The sequence below is a fragment of the Hippocampus bargibanti genome, linkage group LG17 (genome assembly GCF_051943395.1).
Source record: "Hippocampus bargibanti isolate YZ-2025 linkage group LG17, ASM5194339v1, whole genome shotgun sequence".
In the NCBI taxonomy this organism is placed as follows: Eukaryota; Metazoa; Chordata; class Actinopteri; order Syngnathiformes; family Syngnathidae; genus Hippocampus; species Hippocampus bargibanti.
In genome coordinates, this window is record NC_142750.1 from 11,473,563 (window position 1) to 11,498,252 (window position 24,690).

Genomic DNA, 24,690 nt, shown 5'->3' on the forward strand with positions numbered 1-24,690 from the left:
GCATGCACGGAGAAAATTACATGCAAACCGGGTCGGATATATCGATAGTCCCGGTTATATCGATATTTTTTTGGACTCCCTTGAATATCGATATAACAAGACTTTACTGTAGCTATATTTTACATTTTAAGACTCGCGCTGAATATTCCGGAAGTCTTGTTTTTGAGTTGGTGACGAGTCCGTACGTGATGTCACTAAAGGAACGCCCCTGACTGAAAAAAAGACACATTGTAGCGGTCCTTCCATCACGTCAATGTATTTTGCTGTACTTGTTTGGTCTGGGGACCTCGTGTTGCAACCAAGAGCCGCCAGAGGAGGGTGTCCAAGCTCCATGGAGGGAATTTGTCAGCCTGAAGAAACGGGCTGATTAATTCCTCACGGGAGCTGGTCGCCATTTTTTCTGCCTCTTTTCTGGGACGATACATTGCAGTCCAGATGCCTCAAAATGACACGGAAGGACTTCTTTAATCGATTGCAAACATGAATGCTTTCCTCTTCAGAACTATTTGTATCATATTCATAACTGGATGTGTGACAAGAAAGCATATTCTCCGAATCTGAAGCCATTGTTTTGATTCTCCAGCAATGCAAGACGTCTTGGCGTGACGTCACGAACTGGGGGCGGGACTTTCTGAAACAAAAAATACCATCGTAACAAATACAGATGTTTATGAATCATTAACATTTTTTTAATAAAAAATACATTTTGCGGCATTGTTTTAACTCATCAATGCATCCCCAAAGACATTTTCTTTTGTAAAATTTGGTTTGATGAGTGTAAAAGGGGATCTCTGTGGGGTTTTGTTTTACTTGCATTGCAACTGTATAAACACCAACAAAACAGACCAAAACCAGTGTATAAATTCTCTGTATTTTTAATTCTACGCTTTTAACAGAGACAAATGGCAACGGGTTGAGAATGACTGATGAAATCAATAGAATATCCTTGTTATTAGTTTCACTTATTTGTTTTTTAAACATGGGAATGATCTGATCTGCTGCTATGCGAACACATCCGGTGAAAGGATATGGTGCAAAACATCCCTGATCCATTCCTTTAAAAAAAAATCATATCATAGATACATTTTTCAACAAAAACAGTATGAACAAAAGAAAAAGGTGATTAATGACAATGGTGTAAAAAAAAGAGCACAACTCTGTACAGCTATTATGATTTTATAAGGAAGTGGCCTTGTGACCATCTTGGACCTTTTTTCCCCCAACAAATCTTTATTTACTTGATTTACTACTTCATGGGCTGAAATTGCATGCCTTTCCTCTGTATCCTACCCGGCAACACTTTTTTTTTTTAAATGACTGAAGATTTTGGTGTTGTGTATCTGCGTACTGATGATTGTTTTTTCCTGATTGCTTCCTGAGTTCATCTCAGTGGATAGGTGCTGACGTGTCGTCATCACTAGACTAAAATGGAGGATGCAGACAAGCATGGTAAAATGGAACAAAGAGGAGGCGGCGGGCGAAAAAAAGTAAGAAACCCTGAATGACTGCAAAAAGATATGTTTCCATGTGGAGCGACACCCTGTTTGCCTTGTCATCATCATCATTCTTATTATTACTACCGACTCCATACACGTTTAGTATGTTACGCATGATAAATGTTAGTTATGTCTATGGCTCGTTATCCCTTCAACCCACCCAAAAACAAAGCTGAGGCAAACAAATACCGGCCACCGAATCTTACACGTCTCCTCTTAGTTGTCATGGTAACCACTCACCGGGTAGTATTCCTCATTTCAGGCCACGTTCATGCTTGTGGTTCAGTATTCTGGCAGAGACCAAAAGAATTCTGATTTAAAAAAAAGGGGGGGGGGGGGAAAGTCTCAGCTAGACATTTTGTGTGACATGCTGTGAAACATTTAAGATTTCTTGTTTTAAGGTTGGTTTGTGTTCCAATCACACTCAAATAAACCAAAACTGTGCCGAAGTTCAGTTAGGAGAGGATTGTCCTGTTTCCTACTTGGCATTTTTGTTGATTCCACCACTCATGCCGTTTAACATTTGTAATTTGTTGTCTGAACGTCAGTTCGTGTTCACAATGATGCATGGACAAAGCGCTGGTTGACTTCAGCCGTTTGTGCTCAGCATGAGCAGTACGCTAAAAGCTTCTCACCAAGTCGCGGCCTACTTAGATTATGTTTTATGTGACAAACACTCTTCACACTATAGCTCCAACCAAGCTGTGCCCGAGTTCACTTTCAAGCGTGTTCATTAGGACTGCCAGGATGAGTGGATTGGACCGCATTTATGAACATTTCATTTTTTTTGTTAATGCTCAAACATACACATTTTTGTGCATATATTATTTTTACATTGTAGCTATATTTAAACCACTTAATCTTAAGAAACAATACTCTGATCATTTTTTAAAGCATCCAAACTTAGATGTTGATCTTTACCCTTGTAGCATGTGAGATTTTGACGCACTTCTTCCAGTCATTCTAATGATGGTCCACATCAAAACCAGCAAATGTGAACGTGGCCTGTGGCAATTTAACATGATCACAGCTGATTTTTGGTTGCTTTCTTGCATCTTTTACAGACTGCAGTCAAGTGATCTGGATCAATACTCTGAATTGCAGACAATGTTCAAGATAATCCCACTCTCCACCACACCTCATTTAGTATCTAGTTAAGTGCATCTGTCATGAGGTTACATTTAATATTGGCAGCGCGAAGGGTCATCTTTGAGGGGCTGTGGGAAATGCTTCAGTCCATGCGAATTCTTTATTCATCTTTTTTAAAAAAGGACGTCGCGTTCAAATATCTACAAAATTAAAAAGTATTTAACATTTTCAATCGCTTCTTTTTTTTTTTGAATGGCGACTGCCAATGCGCACCCACCCAGTCAGCATGCCCCCGACAATCCCACCCCAACCTAACAACGCAAACCACCATCCTGAGAAGACGACATAGAAAATGCGAGTACACCTCAAAGGTGAACACAGCTTATTTGCCTAGAGGCGAAAAGGAGAATGGGAAGAAAAACTTCCTGTGTGACGACATGCACACAGACCAGGAGGGTAATAAATGAGTGAAATGTATGAGGGAGAAAATGGCATTCGGGAGGTAACAAGGGGAAAAAAGATTATCAAAGGGCATCAGGCGCACTTGTGGGTGGAAGGGTGGTGGGAATGAGTCAGTAGTGGGTGCTATTTCTTAGCCTTAGCAGCCTTGGCGGAATTTCGTGGCGGGGTGACGGGCCTCCCCGATCCCATTCCAGCGCCGCCGCCGTAAGGATACAACTTCTTATCTGCCGGTTTCAAGATCTGAGACGCAGACACAGAAAGGTGGTTAAAATGCTTTGGGTAGTCTTCTTTGTGTTCTGTGAAATATTTCACACACCTGGAAGGAGCACATGAGCGTCTCATCGACGCTCATCATGGCGCCGGCGTTGTCAAACTCTCCGCAGTAATTGGGAGCAGAGAACAGTGTGACCAACTGCCTCTTGGCAAAAAACTCATAGCCGTCTTCCACCACCTGCGCAAAAAAAAAGGCATTTAGTAATGCACAAACCATTAAAAAATGATTGAAATATGGTGTGTTAGAAGTACACCTTTTTAAAATTATGTAATTTTTTCCCCCGTTTTTTTTTTCTGAAAAAAAAAAATACAGATTAATTATATTTATTCATCATTTCAGGCATATATTTGAATTATCTTTTAACAAAGGATGTCGTTGCCCAACAGGAGTTGCCAAAGATGCCATTTTTTTGGCATGGAGGAAGAAATTTTTTTGCGGGGTATCTTAAGTAAGAACAGAAGTGGGTTTCCGTCTGTCCCCTTAATCGGGTTAAGCATGTGTCAAAATAACAAAGCCAGATATTGGCAAACATTGCATTTTCTTAACTTAATATTTTTTGTAGCAACACTGACGCATCGTGGAGAGTCAGAGAACTTGTGCATAGGGGCATTTATTTCACCAATAATCAATCCAGCCGGTTATGAAAACTGGCTTTGTGTTGTGTATCTCTAGGTACTCGCCTACCTTGTTAATGGCTAAGATTTCTAAAAGTAAAGGTTAGATTATGATTTTATTATCATGGCTACGATTTTTGTGTTATGAAACACTAATTTTAAGTGAGAAAGGACATATTACATTTGTGCCGGCAATTAAACAAGATTCTACGTGGCAAATAGACTCTGGAAATCTAAAATGATTTTTTTTTGTGACTCACCATGTGGTCACAAAGTGTGTCGCAGCTATGAAACGGGGTACATACTAAATGCTGGGGTGCTGGGAAATTAAAAAAGGGGTCCCCTTGTGTCCAGAAAGGAGGCCAAATTCTAAAATGGATGGGGCCCGATATAACTACATCACCAAAGTATACAAAACTGATTGAAATAAACCAAAATACAGTAAAGTCTCATTACATCGATATTCTCGGGAGTCGGAAAAAATATCGATATCACCAGACTATCGATATATCCGATCCTGCGGCATGTAAATTTTCTTCTTGCGTTCATAGAAATATTATCGTAATAAGCAGTACTATCAATATAACCGATATCGATATAACGAGAACTTTACTGTATATTCATTGGAGCATGATAATTCTAAGTAGCAAAGGAAAATACATTTGAGTAAAATCTACTTTTCTCATATATCAATTTGCAATTTTAATTCAAGTCAAATAATTTATTCATACATAAATCATTCGTCAATCAATCGTCCTTTCATTCCTTTCATCACTTTGCTGCTGTGAAATGGAAATTTCTCCACTGTGAGACTAATAAAGGCATATCCATCCATCCATCCATCCATAAAACAAGCATTTCCAATTTTGTTTAGTTACTACACAATCTACAGTACTATAAAGATTTTTTCTTACTTGTGTCTATTTCCAAAGTGCTGCAACAGCTCATTCCCAATATCCATTAAATTCGCCTAATTAACAGCAGTTTGCTGTAACGAATTCACTACCCTACGCAGAATTATTGGATTGTTTCTTTAAAAAAATGACAATGTTTGTTTGCTGCCTGTTTTTAATGTCTTTAAGAGTTTCACTCCTGTTCTCACGCTCCATATTGCAACCATTCGTCATGTTCAATGTAAATACTGCAATGCACCATGGGTAATTGAATATTAAATTATCTCTTTTGGATATCCTCTACTACGACTTTAAAATGCACCGAAACAAATGCAAGGTGATTATCAGTAGATAATAAGTCAGTTAGATAGATAGTAAGGCAAGATGACAGACAACGATAGTTAAAACCTCTGAAGGAAAACGAACATTTTAATTGCTGTTTAACTAAATTAGTTTCTTTAGCTCTTGCAACAGAAGTATGTAATATGTGCCGCAGATCATGTCGCAATATGCGCGAATCGTAATAAAATTGTGCCGGTGCAGTGCAGTTACACCAGTGGCTATCAAAATGCGTAAATGTCATCCCTGTAAACATGAGTAACCAAGTTGTACTATATGTCTCGCCCAACCCTTGGCTCACCTGATGTGCCCGACATATGAGGTCCATGTCGTGCTTGTGTAGAAACTTGGCCACCACATCGGCACCGAACGTGAAGGAGACGCCGCGGTCGTTCTCACCCCAGCCCAGCACGTCCTTATCAGGGTCAGCCCACAGCAAGTCGCACAGCAGACCCTGGTCGGGCACGTCGGTAGGCCGCATGACTCGGCGGATCTGTTCCATGGACTGGAGGTCTGGCGATAGGCCTGGAGAGGACATGTCAGTCAGGAGACATGCTGTCGGGACTTCATTAGAGTATGCTATTCTACCTGAGGTACAAACATACATATTTTTAGCCTCTTAATCAAGTTTTTACATATTAGAGCCACAAACGGCGAAAAAAAAGCCAATCGTCCTTACTGCTCATGCAGGATGTGGTGTATGTAACCACCATGTATGTCATAGGACCAAGATTGACCTGTGAGAGGCAGGATGGAGCCACAAGGCATACAAACTGCTAAAAAAAACACGGCGAGCATTTGATATCTTCCAAGTGGACTGTTTATCCCGACGAGAAAGACAATACAGCTCATGAGTAGAATGATTAATTATCATTTGAACAATTGTAACTTGCAAGGGAAAACGACACTAGTTGACGTCGGTAGACCACTTGTGAAGAGCAAGATGTCGTCGAATTTTCTGTGAATATTAGTACAAGTCACACTCAGTTGTCCACTATTGCAATTTTGTCTGACTAGTAACTTGTCGGTATGTATGACGCCGCTTGAGTGGAACGTGTGGCTACCTCCATGACAGCAGAAGATCTTCTCGTCTACAATAGCAGCAACCGGGAGACAGTTGAAGCAGTCTGTGAAGGTCTTCCAGAGTTTAATGTTGTATCTTCGCTTGCCTGAAACACATAGAACACCCTTCAGGGGAAAAAAAAACACTGAAGAGCAACCAATGATCAATTTGCAGCCCGTTCTGCTCACACTCGTCGTAGAAGCCGTAAATTCGGTTGATGGAGGCGCACTCGTGGTTGCCGCGCAGCAGGAAGAAGTTCTCCGGGTATTTGATCTTGTAGGCCAGCAGCAGGCAGATTGTTTCCAGGGACTGCTTGCCTCGGTCCACGTAGTCGCCCAGGAACAGGTAGTTGCTCTCCGGAGGGAAGCCGCCGTACTCAAACAGCCGCAGAAGATCGTAGTACTGGCCATGGACGTCACCTGCGGAGATCGCCAGAAAGTAGCTCAAGTGCTTCTCAGGCAAAGCTATTGCAGTATTTAACTTCACAGATGTCAACTTTTGGAGCCTTTTTGATGTTTTTTTGTATCATTAAAACTATTGTCTGAGCATTATTTCAATAATTGGTTTAGTTTTAACTGCACTATGTGAAAGTTAGTCTTGAAAAAGTATCAGACAATTTCGGTGGATTTTCACAAAACAAAAGCATCGAAAACAGAGCAGCATCAAACACCTCTTGTAAAACCCATCAAGCATTTTTCTGAGGTGGCGCTTTTGGATTAAAGGAACTGTTAAAATGCATGAATTAAAACTTGACAGAATAACTTGAGACATGAATTCACATCTGTGCGAATCCAAACGGCACTACCTCAATTTGAAATCGGAAAATACTCTGTGCGTGTGCATTGAGCTCACCGCAGATTTTGAGGGGTGCCTCCAGCTCCAAAAGGATGGGCTGGCTCAGGAAGATCTCACGAGATTTGAGGCAAAGCCCGCGGATCTCGCTCTCTGTCAGCTGCACGTTCTTGCCAGGTCGAGAACCCTTGACTGCAAGGCAAAATGTAGACATCAACAACACGCACAAGGCCATAACCCCTAATACACACAAAATAAAACGACGACACGCACTCATGAGCTGAACTCACAGTTTGACAGGTGTGTCATCTTAACAAGATAACACGTTTCACATGAATCGTGATTAGAAAATTCAATAAGATCTAAAAATAGGACATGCACAGACTATCAAATGTGATGCATACTGGCTAAGAGTGAATATGTGCCTTAATCACACACACACACACACACACACACACACACACACACACACACACACACACACACACACACACACACACACACACACACACACACACACACACACACACACACACACACACACACACACACACACACACACACACACACACACACACACACACACAGCAAGGGGCTGCCATGATGCCCGGTGTGACTTTGCACTCCTCCCACAGTCAAACCACACTTATCCTGCACACCCACTGTGTTGTTTTGTGATGAACACACTTCCACTCTACTTTCTATCCTCTGAGGAATGACCACTAAAATGTATCACAGAATTCCCTTGATAGTCACGGATGCTCCTAAGTAGGCAAATATTATGTGACATTCGAAGAAATGTCTGTAGGCACACCGACATCCTCCAAAATGAGTCAATGGAGGTGACGGTAGAGTAGATCAGCTTCTTAAAATGGAGGCCAGAAATAGTGAAAGCGAGCCTAAATATGAGCAGCGCTGTTCTTCGTGCCTGCTAAAGCAGGATTAAAGACAGATTAGCTGTAACACAAGGCTGCAACACAGCTAACTTTGGAGTTGACCGTGCTCCTAAAAGGACACGAGATGTCAAAAAGACCTTGGGGGTTTCGGCATGGGGGGTAATATTAATATCACCTCCTCGCACAGATACAAATGGCAAATAATATCAAAATCACACTGACATGTTCACTAATGACGGTCAGATACTTTGGCAATCAGAATGCCACGGGAAAAAAAACTAATTTAAACAAATATGCACAACCATAACTTCTACATAAGAAAATCAGTTTTTCACTCATGTACAGATGGCAGTGAAGCCAACAATTATATTCGCAAGAATCAAACACACGGGAAAATCACACACACACACACAAAAAACATAAAAAAAGACTCTTGCAAACATAAAATCTAATCTTCACACCGATGAAATGAAAATCCTTACAGAAAAATAATTTCGCACACCAAAACAATCACAAAAAACAGCACATGCCCACAGCCAGAGTTAAGTTACTTGAGCATACCACAAATCCAATTGACTTGGGCTACTGGCTATCCTAACGTGTTTAATTGGCTTGTTGTTGACACTCACTCATGAGAAAGTGGGCATACTATACAGCACAATCAATCATTGATGTATCATTTTAAACCAGAAGAGACACAGGGAGAATCTACAGTTACACTTTGACGCCACACAAGACCAACAAGCAATTGCTTGTTATAGTCTGCAATAAAAAAAGAAAGAAAAGACAAACGGAAGGTCAACCGGGTTGCATAAGAGCATATAAATACTGCCACTATCTGCCTTGTTTGCACACACAGACGCACACACAAAAGCTGGTCTGCAGTCAAAGTCAACAGCAGTTAGTATGACTGCTGTGCTTGCCGTTTTTTTTTTGTGTGCGTGTGAAGAATCCAAGTCAATTCTTTCAGATCATTTTTATTAAGACAACATTCACTCATTTACCCGACAGAGGACTTCTGACGACACCACTGTCTGTGTTTTTGTTGCAAATTTGTCACCATGAAAACATTTTTGAACACAAACGGTATACATTTCTAACAGCTCATTTTAAATCCCAAGGAAGGAAAGTTATCTATTATACTGGTCAAACCAAAAGTGGTTTCTTTAATTTCCATGCCACTAAGCTATTACAGAACGTTTTTAAACATTTATTAAATAACAGTATTTTTTTGTATTGAAAACAGCTTTTGTTGGTGGTTTTCATGTTAGTTATTATAATTCACATTGACATTAACTGGTACCCAAGATGTAGCTGTCAGTTTAAAAAATGTTGTCAACTGCTGCACTACTGTCAGTTCATCCTGCATTTCTAAAATATTGCATGTCAAACATTCTGTTGTCTTTATTGGAAGTGCTTGGAATTTATTTTAAAATTTTCTATTAATGCCAGTATGAAAGGCGTTTTGGTAAGGCAGTGTTTAAAGTCACAAGTTGGGGTATTAATTCAGAGCATCACAGTATACTATATAAAATACAGACAAAGTGAAAATTAATTTATCAAGTCAAGCCCGTTAGATTTGCTTTCCCCTAAAGCTTAGGTTACATTGCTTCGACCAGAACACACAAGCGTGTGTACGTGCATTAGATGAACCGAACACTTGACAAGATTTACACTTGTCTAAGTATCCTCTGGGGTTTCCTTGTCTCTTCGTTACACAATCAAGTGGTCGACTGTGAATAATAATAAAGATTCGTGTCATATATGCTGTATTTAGAGCTTTTTTTTTTTACATATGGATGATTGTAGAATTGATGTAGCGTTAATGCTTATTCGTTTGGAGTGGGGGTGTTTGCGTTCTGTCGTTCAACGATCTCCGACACGGACAAGTACTCGTCCACATACACGGCATAAACACACACGTTATTTGCATAAAAAAACATTTATGTCGTTATTATTGGTCTCACCTTCCAAAAGACGCTGAATGATCGAGTCGATGTTTAATTTGTCCGGTTCCGCCATTTTCTGATGATTCTCTCACGAGCTTTACGACGCCCGGTTGGCACACCTTCAATTTCATTTACAGACAAAATAACAAACCGACAAAAACAATATCTGTTAGAAGTTTCACAATCAGCTCCGAATCGAAACCCCACACGGAACATAATATTACGTATCGTGAAAACTAGCTTAGCATTGTCAAACATTACTCACAGCCTCATTCCATTCACTCTGCGCTCATGCTAACTTGTTAGCACTTTAGCCGAGCAGGTCACAAGCGACAGTGACAAGTTAGCTTGCAATTTCGTACCCGATCAGAATAACAGCTCTCCCGTGTAAGTTCAAGAAAATATGATGAAAATGAAGATAAGAAAATCCCTTGAGCTCGGCCGCGGTTTTGGTTCCCTTGTGCCTCGTCCTCCGGGAACTCTAAAAGCAGGCTGGGTTCAGCTCGCCGCCGTTCGGACTCGGAGTGCCTCCGGTCGGTTGTCTACGTCGGAGAGGGCCGGAATGACACTGAATGACGTTATTCCATTATGAAATTATGATTGGACGGAGGCGTTTACGCGTGCAATGTGATTGGCGACATTGTGTATTGGGGTTCACTAACACGACCCGCCCCCTGGAGACGTCAACCGCGTCAGGACAATAGTGTCCAGGTGAAACTCGAAGGGCGCCATCTTGCGTGTACAAACCAAATCTTACAAGCATTCCATTTGCGTTTGACATCAAAGCCGCTACTTGTGACGTTGCTGACGCTCCAGTGATGCGAAAGCCAATCGTGGCTGTGACGTAACGTTTTAAGGAAACATACATTGTGACGTTATTAGGCCAGGATTTTTTTTCTTGTATATATGACACATCAGGAATGTTCTTTTATTGCAATGATGATATACTACTAGATATGTTTTGCCATACACACATAATAGTTTTTTAGATGTACAGTATATGTACATCCCATATTTTTATATTTAGTACGAACAAATAGAGAGTTAATTTTATTTCATTTACATTATCAATTATATTCTACTTTTATGTTCTGTTATATTTTTTGATGTATCTTTTAAAATATATTTCTGTACATGCAGGTGTTGTCTCAATCACTTTGCTGCTGTGAAATGTAAATTTCTCCACTGTGAGACTAATAAAGGCATATCCAATCCAATCCAATCCAATTGCAATAGGACTTCAATTGTTACAAGGGCTACAATGTCTTCCCCTAGCGATAAGCAATCACTGAGTAAAATGTTCAAAGCATGACTCAAAAGTGCATTTGTTCAGTTCAATTAAGTCTTTAAGTAAAATAGCTTGTCACGGTTGGCGTGGTGGTGATGGCAGATGTGGATCCCAAAAAGCAGGCAGAAGGTTGTGTTTGATAAATTGTATTAAAATAAAGTCAACAGGAACAAAATCTAAAACATCAAAGTCATTCAAACATAAAAATACAAAGTATAGAAAGAGTAAAAGTCCACCAAGGTTAAACAAACACATGCACAGCATACAATGCATACAAAGCATACAACAAACAATGACCCGACACCGGATGGTCGTGCCGGGAGTTCTTTTAAGTGTCACTAATTGTAACGACCAGCACCTGCGAGGCAGCAGGCAGGGCTGACAGCGCTACCCGGTGGTCGCCAATCCGATCGTGGCAGTCCGCCAAGGCTCGGGACGACCAGCACCTGTGCAGGTGCAGGCGGGGCCGACAGCGCCACCTGTTGGTCGCCAACCAGATCATGACATAGCTCTGCATTTGATTTTCCAATATTTCTTTTGGTCCTTTTTAAAAAAATCTAACTTATACATCTCATACATTTAACCCCCATGTTTCCCAATAAACTGTACGTATATAGTATTTTGAATGACAGTACTATTTGATTATATTTTTAATTTTATTTTGGGTGTTTTAATGTCTGTATTAAACAATGTCGTGAAAACACATGAATGAATGAATACTCTCTATGACCCCATGTTTGGATCTCATGAGGTGGTGTATCTAATGTTGCATCCCATTTCACAATCTCAAGACCGCCTTTCCCACAAACACCATGAAACTATGACATCATAACCCTGCGTTTGTCATCAGTTTCCAGGTGTTTGTGTGTGTGCGTGCGTGTGTGCATGTGTGTGTGTGTGTGTGTGTGTGTGTGTGTGTGTGTGTGTGTGTGTGTGTGTGTGCATTACCTTGTTCAGCGACCTAGGCTCTATTTTTAAACGTTGTATGCACGGAAACAAAAAGTCAAACAGAATCATGAGCATCATGAGACCCAAATACTTTCTGCTGGTTTTCTGGCATCACAAAAGCGTATTCAACGAGAAAAAGTGTGACACTCACTTTTTTTTACATCTGAGTTTGTCAGGAGCCTCTGGCATTTTTTTCTCTCTCCCTCTCTCTCTTTTTTCCATAAGAGAAGAAGAAGAGGGGAGGACAAGTCCAGTCTGGTTTGCAGGTTCATGGTCGGTAGGGCCCCACCCTGTACATCACATTCTTGTACAAATACTCCATCTTGTCCCAGTATCGCCACACAATCTCCACAGGACGCCAAACAACAAGAAGCCAAAGAAATCGCCAAGAAAAACATCTTAAAACTCACATTTACAACTAAGGTAGGAATATTTCTTTCCCCATTTGATGAGTGTTGTCATTTCAAAAAGATGTTTCAACAGTATTTATTTGAACAAACTGCATCGATTTGGATGGTAAAAAGATCCAAGGATCAAGTGCTGACATTTTTTAAGAACAATGTTTGCACCCCAGGTGGGTCTCATTTTGGTGCGAGATGAATCGTTTTCCCTCAACTCATAGAAAGCAAATCACAACCACATATAAAAAATAATGGATGAAAAACGTAAACTAAAAATATAGATTTTATGTTTACTGTGAAAGGGGGGAAAAGATTCCAACAACACACTTAAAAAAATTAACGTCAAAATATGGAAGATTGAAGAAAATAAAACCCTGAGGGGAAAATAAAAACTAAAACCAAATACTGAACAGCAAAGGTTACTAAAATAACTAAGATTTTTTTTGTTTTATATATTATATACATCCTGTATATTTTTTTACAAACAAACATAAAATCAAATTGTGGAAAAAGATGATAAAAAATGAAAAAACCTATAAAAAATTAAATTCAGCACGATTCTGAATTAAATACAATGCAAATTACAAGGAGAAAAAGTACATGGGGTATCATAAAGTATTTGCGTGAAACAAAATCAGCTGCACATGTAACCTTTTTTTAAAGACTGTACATCAGGGGTGGGCACTCCTGGTCCTGGAGAGCCACCCTCCTGCATGTTTTCCAAGTCTCTTTGTTGCAACACACCTGATTCAAATGAGCAGGTTCAATGTAAGGCTTCCGCAGAGCTTGGTGATTATCTGATTATTTGAATCAGGTGTATTGTAACAGGGAGACTTGGAAAACATGCAGGAGGGTAGCCCTCTAGGACCAGGAGTGCCCACCCCTGCTCTACATAGACTTAAAAATTTACCTAAATCCAGACAACACCATTGTGTGAAACCACTTAAGGAAATATCCACCCATCCATTCTAATCTTATTCTCACGAGGGTAACGGGCATGCTGGAGCCGATCCCACCTTGTCGTTGAGCTGTGGGCGGGGTACTGAATATTTTGCCAACCAATCGCAAAGCACACATCGACAAACAAATATTCGCTCTCCATACTCATACCTGGGGACAGTTTCGAGTGTTCCATTAACTGTAGGAGGAAACTGGAGTACCCGGAGAAAACCCACACGGGCACGGGGAGAACATGTAAACCACACATATAAAGGGCGGAGCCAGAATCAAACCCACGACCTCGGCACTGCTAGGCGTAAACCACCCTACCCTTGACAAAGTAAAGTTGAGTAAGTTTAGCACAACAATTATTCCTGTGAGCTAGTTCAGCTCTGTTGACGAGAAGTTTTCATCTTCATCCCAATAGAAGACAATACAACAAGAATGCAGAAAGAGAAGAAGAAAAATAAGTAGAAGAAGAAGTCATGGATAGAAGGCAACAAAATTGAAGCACTTCACTTGCTTACTTCATCTTCTATTGTCACCAATTCATAAAAATTCCGAAATTTGGAAAAAAAATAATAAAAGTTTGGAGTGTAACCATAACAGAAATATTTTTAAAAACGGGAATGTTTCATGCCTTCTTATTTTTTGGGAGGACTTTTAGGTGCTAAGGAGTGGTTTGAAATGGGTGAAGAAGCAACAACCACCGAGCCTGTCCCGACATGCACTCATTTGAAAACGTAGCCCAAAGCTACATGACACTGTGTCCGTGCGTGTGTGTGTGTGTGTGTGTGTGTGTGTGTGTGTGTGTGTGTGTGTGTGTGTGTGTGTGCGTGTGTGCGTGTGTGTGTGTGTGTGTGTGTGCGTGCGTGCGTGCGCGCGCGCGCGCGTGTGTGTGTGTTCGTGCGTGTGTGTGTGTGTGAGAGAGAGAGAGACATTTTTGAATGGAAAATAATCAAATAAGGTTCTAACACACATGGCCTAATACGCTTAGACTTGAGATTGACAGCATTCTCCAAACGTTCCCAAAAATACGGCTTGATAAAGTTTTCTTTGATTTAAAGCAATTATTAATTCACATGCTTTAAAAACACACACGCCTGGATTCAGGAAGAGAGTAGAAATAAACAGTTTGTGAGCGCATTGTGAGGAAAATGAAGCGAGTAATCCCAACAAGCTTGAGGGGAAGATACATGGCTTTTAAGTTTGGAACTTTTTCATGGTGATAAAACCAATAGACAAACACTCTTTATTTGGTCATCAAAAGCTCCTCCTCTGTCATGTTTTTGTTGTTTTTATAGTTTGTACTTTCAAAGGAGCAGACAATTATGTTAGCTTTGCTCTGTTATTTAGGTGAAACCCATCCATTCTATTGCTGCTTTAAAAAAAGCTTGAAATGTTTTGGCCAATTTGATTCTTAAATGACAGAAGGGACAATTTTGTGGGTCTTGAAAAATAAAGCGAAATGTTCTGGTTTTAGCTGCAAAGAGGAAAATGTCCTCAAATTCACATTTTTCAGTTGCCGATAAATATACGTATTTGTAATCAAACAAATGCGGCCCCACAAAACTAACCTAAAATAAACTAATATAACATAATATCAGCTAAACCAAGGTAAAATGAAATGAACTAAGCTGGACTAAACCAAAGAAAATACGCTTCTGACTTTTGCCATGATTTTGTGTGTTTTGGACTTTCTACGTGATCAGCTTCGATCTTCTTTTTGTCAGAATGGCATCAATGGGCGTTCAGATCGTGTGCGTAGCCCTGGCTGTCCTCGGCCTAATCGGGGCCATCGTGTGCTGCGCCGTCCCCCGCTGGAAAGTTTCTTCCTTCACTGGCGCAGCCATCATCACCGCCCAGGTATGTTGTTCACACCTGCGCAGGAAGTACTTTCAAGTAAAAACGGGATATTTGATTATGAATTACAATTGGAAATCAAAGAGAACATTGATGCGTTTTCAGTGCTCCCTACTGAAGACGGTGGGAAGTACAGCTATCTATAATGAGCAATGGGGTCATGAATGCAGTACGTGTGACTACGTGTTGTAATTTAGAGTTTCGTTTGATTTTTTTTTGGGCGTATTCAGAGTCATCAGGAGGGCCTGTGGAAGTCGTGTGCCGTGCAGAGTACGGGTCAGCAGCAGTGCAAGAATTACGACTCATTGTTGATCCTGGCCTCAGACCTGCAGGCGGCCCGCGCCATGACCATCATCAGCTGCATGCTAGCCGGCCTCAGTCTTCTGATCCTGTTCTGCGGGGCGGACTTCACCACCTGCGTGGAGAACGAGGACGCCAAACCCAAGATTAGCCTGGTGGCCGGGGTGGGCTTGCTCCTGGCCGGCCTGATTTTAATCATACCCGTCAGCTGGTCAGCCCACAAGATCGTTCAGGACTTTAACAACCCCCTGGTGCCTGCCACGCAGAAGCGTGAAATGGGCGCCTGCATCTATGTGGGCTGGGCTGCGGGGGTCTTACTGCTTCTGGGCGGTGGGCTCCTGTGCTGCTTCAGTAGGCCTAAATCGGGGGGCTCTGGGGGTACGGCCAAGTACTACAGCAATAACGCCTCAGCACCCAGCAAGAACTACGTGTGAGCCGGAAAGAATCAGTCCGATTGCGGCCGGAGGTCCATTAGCCGTTTTAGCTTTACTCCTCTGTACATAATCAAGTGACATTAAAAATGTTTTTGTGTGGTGAGGGGATCAAAATATGCCTTTGGATTTTGTTAAAAATCAAGTTAAATGTAAAAAAAATATGCTAGCATGCTAACATCTGCTAACTTTTCATCAGCGCTTGTACTCAGTTTGCCATTTTAGTTAGCGCCTCCATTTTTAGCATATTAGCCATTCAAAATAGTATCTGTCAATATGGGAAGATAAAATCCACCTCAATTATTTCTGTAATTTGGTTGCTATTTTTTTAGCTAACCAACTGCTTGTATGTGACTAATTCAGTAAAAAAAAGACCGATATATAGGCCAAAATGTAAAATCCTTTGTGATAAGACTTCACACTTTCTGCACTTGGATTGCTATCAGGCTAAGTGTCCCAATGGCGACAGACCAACTGCAAGCATGTTTTGAGGCATTCAAATTTGTATCTGAAAAGTAAACTAACTAAAGGGCAAAATGTCTGGAAAATCCATGTAGTATATTCCAAATTTTTGTCAATTTGTGTCCCAACCGCTAGCATTTTAGCATTTGATTAATTCTCATTCAAAATAGTCCACGGCTCCACGGCAGAATGTAAAATGCTTGTTTCTTGGTGAACAATACGTCAGTTTTCATTAAAAACATGAGCCAAAAGAACGTCAAATGGCTTTCTGTCATCTGTTGCTATGACGCTGTTCGTATTTTATTTTATGCAAATCGTACTTGACCTCAAAGCAAGAGTTTTGTACAATGACAAGGGCAAGTGATGACATATTTTTTAAGCAAATGTTGTCATTCTGTATTCAAACAGACACACATGAATGGTTGGAAAATATTCATTTTATTTCAAGTAGTATACATTAAAATAGAATTGGACCATAAAACTTGAGCCTGGAGTGGCTTTCTTTTTAATGTTTCTCTAGTTATTTTTCTAATATGTATTCTTGTTTGTGTAAAAAAACAACAACAAAAAACTGGTGGTTTAATGTTTGTTCTCCAAAAAGCTCAAACGATTTCTCAAATCCTCCAGTGATGCTTTCATATCTGACAACTCCCTCCTCAGAGCCGAAACATCCTGCAAATAAGTGTCAATAAAATCAAAACTACTCACACGTGACTGCATTTTAGAAAATGTTTGTTCAATTCATTTTTAAATCATGAAAATAGATGACAACTTCTCACCCCCGCCCTGCCATCGATGTGAGTGGAGCCAGTTGAGGCCACGGTGGTCTTGAGGAGACTCTTATGAACTTTGAACTCTTTGGCCTTTGTGGTGGTCACAAAGCCGTCTTTGAGTGAGATGAGTAAGGGTGGCGCATTTTTGCCCCCAAACCAGTCGTCGGCTTCTGCGGAAGGTTCCGGACCAATGGTGTCAGGATACAGGTCCTCCTGGAAGAGGTCCGACTGTACGGAAGGAAAAAAATATCTCACTAAATATATAATATCGGTATTTGGTCTGCTCTCCATGACACGACATCATAATATCATTTTTGTCCACTTGCTGATATCGATAGCATTTCATTAAATTGATTGCGTGTACCTTCCTGGGCACCGTCATGACGATGGGCTCGCACTTCCTTTCGTGGAGTTTATAGAACCTGCCGGCGACAAAGAGCAAACTTGACACGTAGGGAAAGACTTCCTGGAGTGTGATGCTAACATGCTAACCAGATGCTACCTGGCAATCTCACACTTGTTGACCTCCAGGCCCCTTTTGGTCATGTAGCCCATGCCCTTTTGGCTTTCTTTACTGCTGTACATGGACAGGTAGTGCACATATGGCGTTTCCTCCGTCACTTCAAAGTAGCGGATGCTGCTGTCACCCTGCAGTGGGAGCAATTTTGACGTTTTGTCTTTCAAGTCCATATTTTCAGAATGAGCAAGCATCAGAAGAAATAATCTGACTGTTTTCATGCCCAAGACAAAGTATTAATTAATTCAATTCAGTATGAGTTCGACACTATGCATCTAATGGCATTTTGGTGCCAAAGAACATTGTTGAAGTTAGGTGATGTCTTTCATTTACACTTTGTCAGCATCTTATAGCTTCTGGGTGCTGAGGAACTATTTTGAAGTAAGTTAAGAAGGTTCATTCAAACAAAATAGCAATTTGACGCCATAGTCCTACCAAGAATCTACCATATTTTAAGATGAGTTGAGGAGTTTCATTTAGCCAAAACCTACATTTTGACACCACTCTCTGGCATATTGGTGCCAAGTAACTATGTTAATGTGAGTTGAGTTTTATTTTGTAGCACCGTGCTGCCATGTTGGAGCATATGTGTGGCAAGGAATTATGAGGAAGTGAGTTGAAAAGTTTCATTTAAATGAAACTTTGCCGCAATCTTGGTGTCCAGGAATTATGTTTAGGTTCAGTTTGCTGTCATCTTGTGACAAATTGCTGATAGGTAACTATGTTGATGTGAGTTGCGGCGGTTCATTTACACGTTAACGCTTTGGCAGTTGTGAAAAGGCAATATAAAATATTGATGCATTGTATTGTATTAAAGTCACAATTTCCTGTCATATGATGTAATTTCCTGCATTTTCATTTTGATGTAAAATGATGTTCACTGAGAGGAAAAAATATGTCATCGTGTGGCTTTTTTTCTGTCAAAAAACAGTTGAAATCAGTTGAGGAGGTTCATTTTGAGAAAAGTAACACTGTCACCACTTTGTGGCATCTTTTTTTTGGGGGGTCGTCAATCACTTGTGTGTTTTTACTATTATAAGACAGTTAATTTTTTTTTACAACTAATTAAATACCGTATTTTCCGGTGTATAAGGCACATTCCCAATATTTTCAAACTTTTTCCATATATATGGCGCACTGGACTATAAGGCCGACCTTCAATGAATGACAACAATTTTCCAAATATAATATAAAAATATATAAAAGTTTTCCAAATATAAGGCACACTACATTATAAGGTGCTACAGGAGAAGACAGGGTTACGCGCTACTTCTTCTGCAAGGGGAAATGGAGTCTCTGCCTGCTGACAGTCGTTGCGAGAATCTGTTGTGTCTCAATATTACTTCATATATAAGGCGCAGTGTCATATTTTAAAGAAAATGAAGGCTTTTGGGTGCGCATTATACACCGGAGAATACGGTATATCAATCACGACCGAGAGTAAAGGGAGAGATTGTGACCTTGCCGCACAGGTAGACCACGCCAGTGTCTGGATCATAGAATGGCAAGAGGACGCCGCTGCTGGTGTCCAGTTCTTGCAAGGTCAGCGGTGAGCCAAAGTCTTCCTGAGACAAAAACTTGACGATTAAAGACATTGACAGATGGTCCAGGAACATCCCCTCAGATTTTTACTTGTTGAAATACAAGGCAGGCAGTTTTAAAGGACAAATATTATATGACACATGTTTATATAACATAAAGACGTTATGTAAGAATAGGAACAGTCTGACATATCTGTATTGAGAAATTAGTATTTTTTTAAACAGGAGGCCCATCACGACTCACCAGGTCCCACAGCGCCACCTGTCTTTCGCTCATCCTACTGAAGCCAGTGGTGAGGATCCTCCTGTCCGACACCCACACGGCCCGGACCGGCCTGGAACCCTCGTGAGGTTTCTCCTTCTCCTACAAAGAAGGGACAGTCGGACAGTTGGAAGAGGTGAAGAAGAGAACGCATCGGCAAAGGCAAGGGTGAGCCAACGTACGGTGATGACGGTGCCCTTTCGAGGGTCCAGCACCCTCAGCATCTTGTCTTTGCAGGAGGTGAGGATCTTGGAGCCGTCGCGGTTCCAACAGGCGCTGTAGATCAGGTCTGAGTGCAAGTCGTCGATCCTGACGACCGCTTGGCCGCGGGCTACGTTCCACAGGATCACCGCGTTGTCGCAGGCTGACCAAGGAACAGGTGAGTTTGGGGTTCGGTGCAGGGAAGGTAGTGGCTCCACTAGAGGAGGCTGTTGTGCTTTTCTTTTGAAATACGTCAAATCTATTCACGAGCTCAATAATAATAATAATAATAATAATACATTTCATTGTAAAATATCCAGTGATTATTTTAAAGGTCAGTTACTTTTTTAAGCGATTACTACAGATTGTATAATTTTGAAAAAAAAGATTTTTATTGTTGGTTTGTTTTTTGAGTATTGATTGAATTTGTGTTCATTTATTTCTTTTAATGCTTTATGTAATTATGTTTTATGATATTTGCGCTATTTGTTTTATTTAGGTTTGATTGTTTTTTTATTTTTTGATGTATGTAATTTTTAAACATGTATTTATTATTTTTTAATTAGATTATTTATTTTTTGAATTTATTATGTTATTTTTATTTTCATTTGGTTACGATATTTCTTTATTTTATTTAATTGCATTTCCTTAAATGCTTTATTTCACATTATGCCTTGTTTTTTTTCTGTTATTTATTTGAGTTTGTATTATTTGTTGAAAACACTTTTTTTTTCAAAATAATGTATCATTTTTTTGTTTATTTCATACTTATATGAGTATTTTTATCATATGTGAAAATGTTTAATTTACCAGATGGTTGAATTGTGTTTATTTTTGGTTTGTGGGATTATGTGTTTAAAGAAACAGATATCTTGATTTTATAAAAATATAAAATAACACTGAAAAAATGAAACAGTGGTTTACTAAAATATTTATTTTAGTTGTTAAATTTGCCATAAGTGATTTTTTTTCTGGGATATAAAATCACATTCGTCCCCCGTTTGTTGTGGTCCGACCCAGGTCTCTGTCTAGGGGCAACTCCTCTATCACCTACATCAAGCACCAGCACACCGACATCAAGCACCAGCAACTGGGCGCCTGAGAGCTCTTGATCATAATTAATCCTAACTGTGAAGTAAAGTTGATAATCTAAGTTTAATTTTTATCTATAGAATAAAACATACCAAGTTGAGGCCCATGTGGTGGATTTGAAGCTTTTCAGTTCTTGATCGAGTGTAGGACTTGTTCAATATATCCGTGCTTGTGCTCACCTGCACTCAGGAGTACATTGTGGGCGGTGGGGTGCCAGCTGAGGATGCCCACGCGCTTGGAGTGACCCTCCAGCTTCACCACCGGCTCTGTTAAGGGCGAAATCAGCCCGGAGTCCGGGATTTCCCAAATCTGTCCAAGAAGACAACGGGAAGCTCAAATGCGATTTGCCGCGACAGGCGGACATTAACCACCATCGGGGACCGCGCTCACCATGACGCTGCAGTCCTCAGAACCACTAGCGATGATATTGTCGTTATGTGGGCAAAACTCGATGTCCAGCACGGGTCCTGTGTGGCCGCACACCGTCGGGTAGGACATGTCGATACGACCAGTCTGCACACATGCAAGTTGGTACGGGGGTTGTCACGTTATTTTTTTGACTCGGTCGCACCACCAGGAAGGTTTTGAAAATTTAGCCCATGAAGATACGTATTTCCACTTAGCAACATTACATTTGGTATACATGTCTATGATGGATAGACACAGAAAAAATCATCACATACCTATCAATTTAGCCATTGGCCAATGTACCAGATATTTTTGGGACAGATGAAATCTGCCTAGCAACAAACTCATCCTTGTGGTTGTCAAATGCTTCACTTAATTGCTCGAGAAATGTGACTATAACATTGGTGTCATCAGATGCATGAGAGGAGCAATGCACCAACACACGTGTATATCGTCCTGATATGATGAGGTAGGGGCGGGGAGGCACATCCGGCCCAGACTGAACGTGGACCTCCAATTATGGTGAAAACATCTTTACAAGAAAAAAAAAGAAAGAAACGTTTCGAGTTGCCTTCCTACTTCCACATTTGTTTCAACATGATTGGAAGTGTTAGCGTATTTTGAATACATTTTACGGCGAAAAATGTTTGATCATGTCGGTACCTCTAAAAACTGTGTTGAGCAGAGAAAAAAATAAACTACAATATTACTATGACAACTACTAACCAATACTAATTACTAACTACTGTACTATTACCGTATTTTCGGATTAGAAATCGCAGTTTTTTTCATAGTTTGGTCGGGGGTGCGATTTATATATGCTTTTTTTAATTACTGTATATCATTTCACATGTTATTTTCACATTAAACCGCAAGAGCACAGAGGAGGAAGTGGCGCCTTGTCTACCTGCCGAGTTGGGGGAGTTATTTAAAAGTGACACCGAGGATGAAGATTTCCTTGGATTTGGTGATTTGGAGTAAAACCTGATATTTTGGGAAACTTGTTAGCATGTTCTTTGTGCTAGAGTTATCTGAATAACTCTTGTAAAAGACTGTTCTGGGTTACCAAAAAGGAGGTGTGTCCATAGGAGTTGCGTAGAGCGAGAGCTGCGGTGTTATGTTGGAAAAAAAGAAGTGAAACGGAGCCTGATGTTCTCTATTTTATTTTAATTAATTTATTTTAAATTGCTTTTCAAGATGACATGTATGTTGTTTGGTGTTGGATTTTATCAAATAAATTTTCCCCAAAAATGCGACTTATCCTCCAGTGCGACCTATATGTTTTTTTCTTCTTAATTATACATTTTTTGGCTAGTGCGACCTATAATCCGGAGCGATGTATAATACAAAAAATACGGTACTTATTACTGACAGGACAACGTCCCAAAAACGGACTAAATTCATTGTTTTCATTTTGGACAATTGTCTTGACTTGACAATGGCGATGACGTTTTCAGAAATAAATGCGAGTGATTTCTTAAGAAAAGAGGTTTCACTAACATGAATGCTAAGAGTCAGTCAGTAGGCTGGGAAATACACTGGGTAAAAAGATAAAACATTTTGTTGAACAAAAGAGATCACAGAGGTAAGTTACTTAATCGCTATATATCGTTTAAGCTAGTTTGCTAACATTATTCTATGTAAAGTACGGTGGCCATGAGAGGCCAAAATACACTATACACTTGATTGCACCTTGTTGAGGGGAAGAACCATGAATGCGCCGCCCCCGCTGGCGTCGACAATCATGGCCACAAATTTGGGATTGACAGAGCAGAAGTTGCTATCCCAAGTCATCTGGGATATGCGGATGTCATCGTAGCAGTGGTCAGCCTTGGCCGCTTGGCCAAAGACATGGCGGAATTTACTGCTGCGGACCACCTGCCGGGACATGGCGGCGACCTAGCTGGAATAAAAAAAAAAAACAAAAAAAAAACACAACAACAACAACATATTTACTGTGCCTTTTATTTTAGCCAATCAGAGACATGGCCATTTATGAGCGACGTGGAAGAGGAAGTGAGGCCAGCTTTCACAACTACATCCTCTTCTTTTTTTTCTGTCTATGATCACATTTGTAAAAACTACACACAAAATGCATAAAGAATAAAAATGGACACTTGAAGAGGTCCAAAAATAAAAATAAGACAAATGATACAGATGATCCTCGGCACCAATGTGTTGTCAGTTAAACCACAACACTTCTTCCTACACGCCGTCCTAAAACAGCAGCTCAAAACCCAATACAGTATTTTAAAAGTGAGGTGGGCGAACGAGTGAGGGTGCTCTTTCTCTCTCCATCTCGAGTGATGTACAACACTTGAAAATAACGATTCCAGATTAATAACTCAATCAGTACTTTCTGTTCTTTCACTGCTTGTATGAAATAAAATAAACACAACAAAGAGGAGAAGAAATGACTTAAACAACACAAAAAATGATGCAAATTATTCTTTGTGTTAGCCTCAAAGTTGGTGAGGTGTTGTCACTTAACCGACACACTTCCTCCTTCAGACAAACGCTTGTTCTCATTCAAAAGTGACTGCCGCCACTATCACCCCTTAAAGTCTTAATTAACAGGCACAGACTGATAAAACAGCTTCACATTCGAGTATTAGTAGGTATTGTGTGCATTCTCAGGCCATAAAAAAAAACATAGGAGCTGTTATAATTAGAACTCAAAAATGACCCGGTCACCATTTCACAAATGTCAATGATCTATAATAATTCACCAAATAATTTCAGAAATATATTACAGCCATTTTAGGTCTTATATATAGTACCTATGCTTGTATGTGACTCTAAAGTGTCCTTGAGAGCTTTGAAAGGCACTTAACATGTGATGTATTATTATTATTATTATTATATGAAAGTCTTTTACTGAAACTATCGCCCCCCCTTAACAAAAATGGCAGGTGCATGATAGTGATGACAATGATGATGATGCTGAAGGCCTACCTGGTGGTTGGTGGTCGTGGGAGACAAAGGGCCTTTGTGCTGGTGGTTGTCGTTATAGAGCAGTCGGCGGAATGAGGAGCAAGAGGAAGAAGAAGTAGAAGAAAGTTGATGAACGCCGCCAAAAAAGGCCAGCCACGGGGTAGGAAGTGTGGCAGGAAGTGGGCGGGGGATCTTATGGCAACCAGACCAGGATATCAGTGGTGAAAAGACATCAAAATGAACAAGGCTCCAAAAGTTATTGAACATAATAATAACAACACAATGTCTTACCTTCCACGGCAGAGGCTCTGTTGAACCCCTGAAAGCGATTCAACGAAGCCCTCGGGGTTCAACCGAACCTGGTTTAAGAACCACTGTTCTAGATAGTTGGCTTGAGATTCTAAACTTTTGACTATTATTTATGGTCTTGCTTTTAAGATTTTTAAAAAAACATTCATTGCCA

At 40.4% G+C, this 24,690-nt stretch overlaps 3 protein-coding genes across 5 annotated transcripts; 1 reads left to right on the forward strand and 2 right to left on the reverse strand.

The window, feature by feature from the left end:
* Nucleotides 1-851: 851 nt before the first annotated feature.
* On the reverse strand, nt 852-10,413 carry ppp1caa (protein phosphatase 1, catalytic subunit, alpha isozyme a). 2 transcript variants are annotated; one of them, XM_089018354.1, is made up of 8 exons: nt 10,230-10,413; nt 9,886-9,986; nt 7,083-7,214; nt 6,419-6,649; nt 6,232-6,336; nt 5,469-5,692; nt 3,364-3,498; nt 852-3,287 (listed from the first exon to the last, which is right to left on the reverse strand). In XM_089018354.1, exons 2-8 carry the CDS (start codon nt 9,938-9,940, stop codon nt 3,171-3,173), a joined length of 999 nt encoding a protein of 332 aa, XP_088874480.1. In that variant the 5' UTR covers nt 9,941-9,986; nt 10,230-10,413; the 3' UTR covers nt 852-3,170. The 2 variants fall into 2 exon arrangements, with proteins under 2 accessions (XP_088874480.1, XP_088874481.1); XM_089018355.1 differs by having other exon boundaries at nt 10,133-10,413.
* A 1,950-nt stretch (nt 10,414-12,363) lies between these two features.
* cldni (claudin i) lies at nt 12,364-17,206 on the forward strand. Its single transcript, XM_089018052.1, has 3 exons — nt 12,364-12,526; nt 15,177-15,309; nt 15,537-17,206. The coding sequence occupies exons 2-3, from the start codon at nt 15,178-15,180 to the stop codon at nt 16,038-16,040; spliced, it is 636 nt and encodes a 211-aa protein (XP_088874178.1). The 5' UTR covers nt 12,364-12,526; nt 15,177; the 3' UTR covers nt 16,041-17,206.
* Nucleotides 16,917-24,389, reverse strand: coro1a (coronin 1A). Of its 2 annotated transcripts, none has more exons than XM_089018051.1 (11): nt 24,249-24,389; nt 22,986-23,196; nt 21,276-21,398; nt 21,065-21,194; nt 19,775-19,956; nt 19,575-19,694; nt 19,250-19,354; nt 17,775-17,920; nt 17,637-17,694; nt 17,279-17,500; nt 16,917-17,171 (listed from the first exon to the last, which is right to left on the reverse strand). In XM_089018051.1, exons 2-11 carry the CDS (start codon nt 23,181-23,183, stop codon nt 17,079-17,081), a joined length of 1,377 nt encoding a protein of 458 aa, XP_088874177.1. In that variant the 5' UTR covers nt 23,184-23,196; nt 24,249-24,389; the 3' UTR covers nt 16,917-17,078. The 2 variants fall into 2 exon arrangements, with proteins under 2 accessions (XP_088874177.1, XP_088874176.1); XM_089018050.1 differs by having other exon boundaries at nt 22,986-23,192; nt 24,249-24,334.
* Between the last annotated feature and the right edge of the window lie 301 nt (nt 24,390-24,690).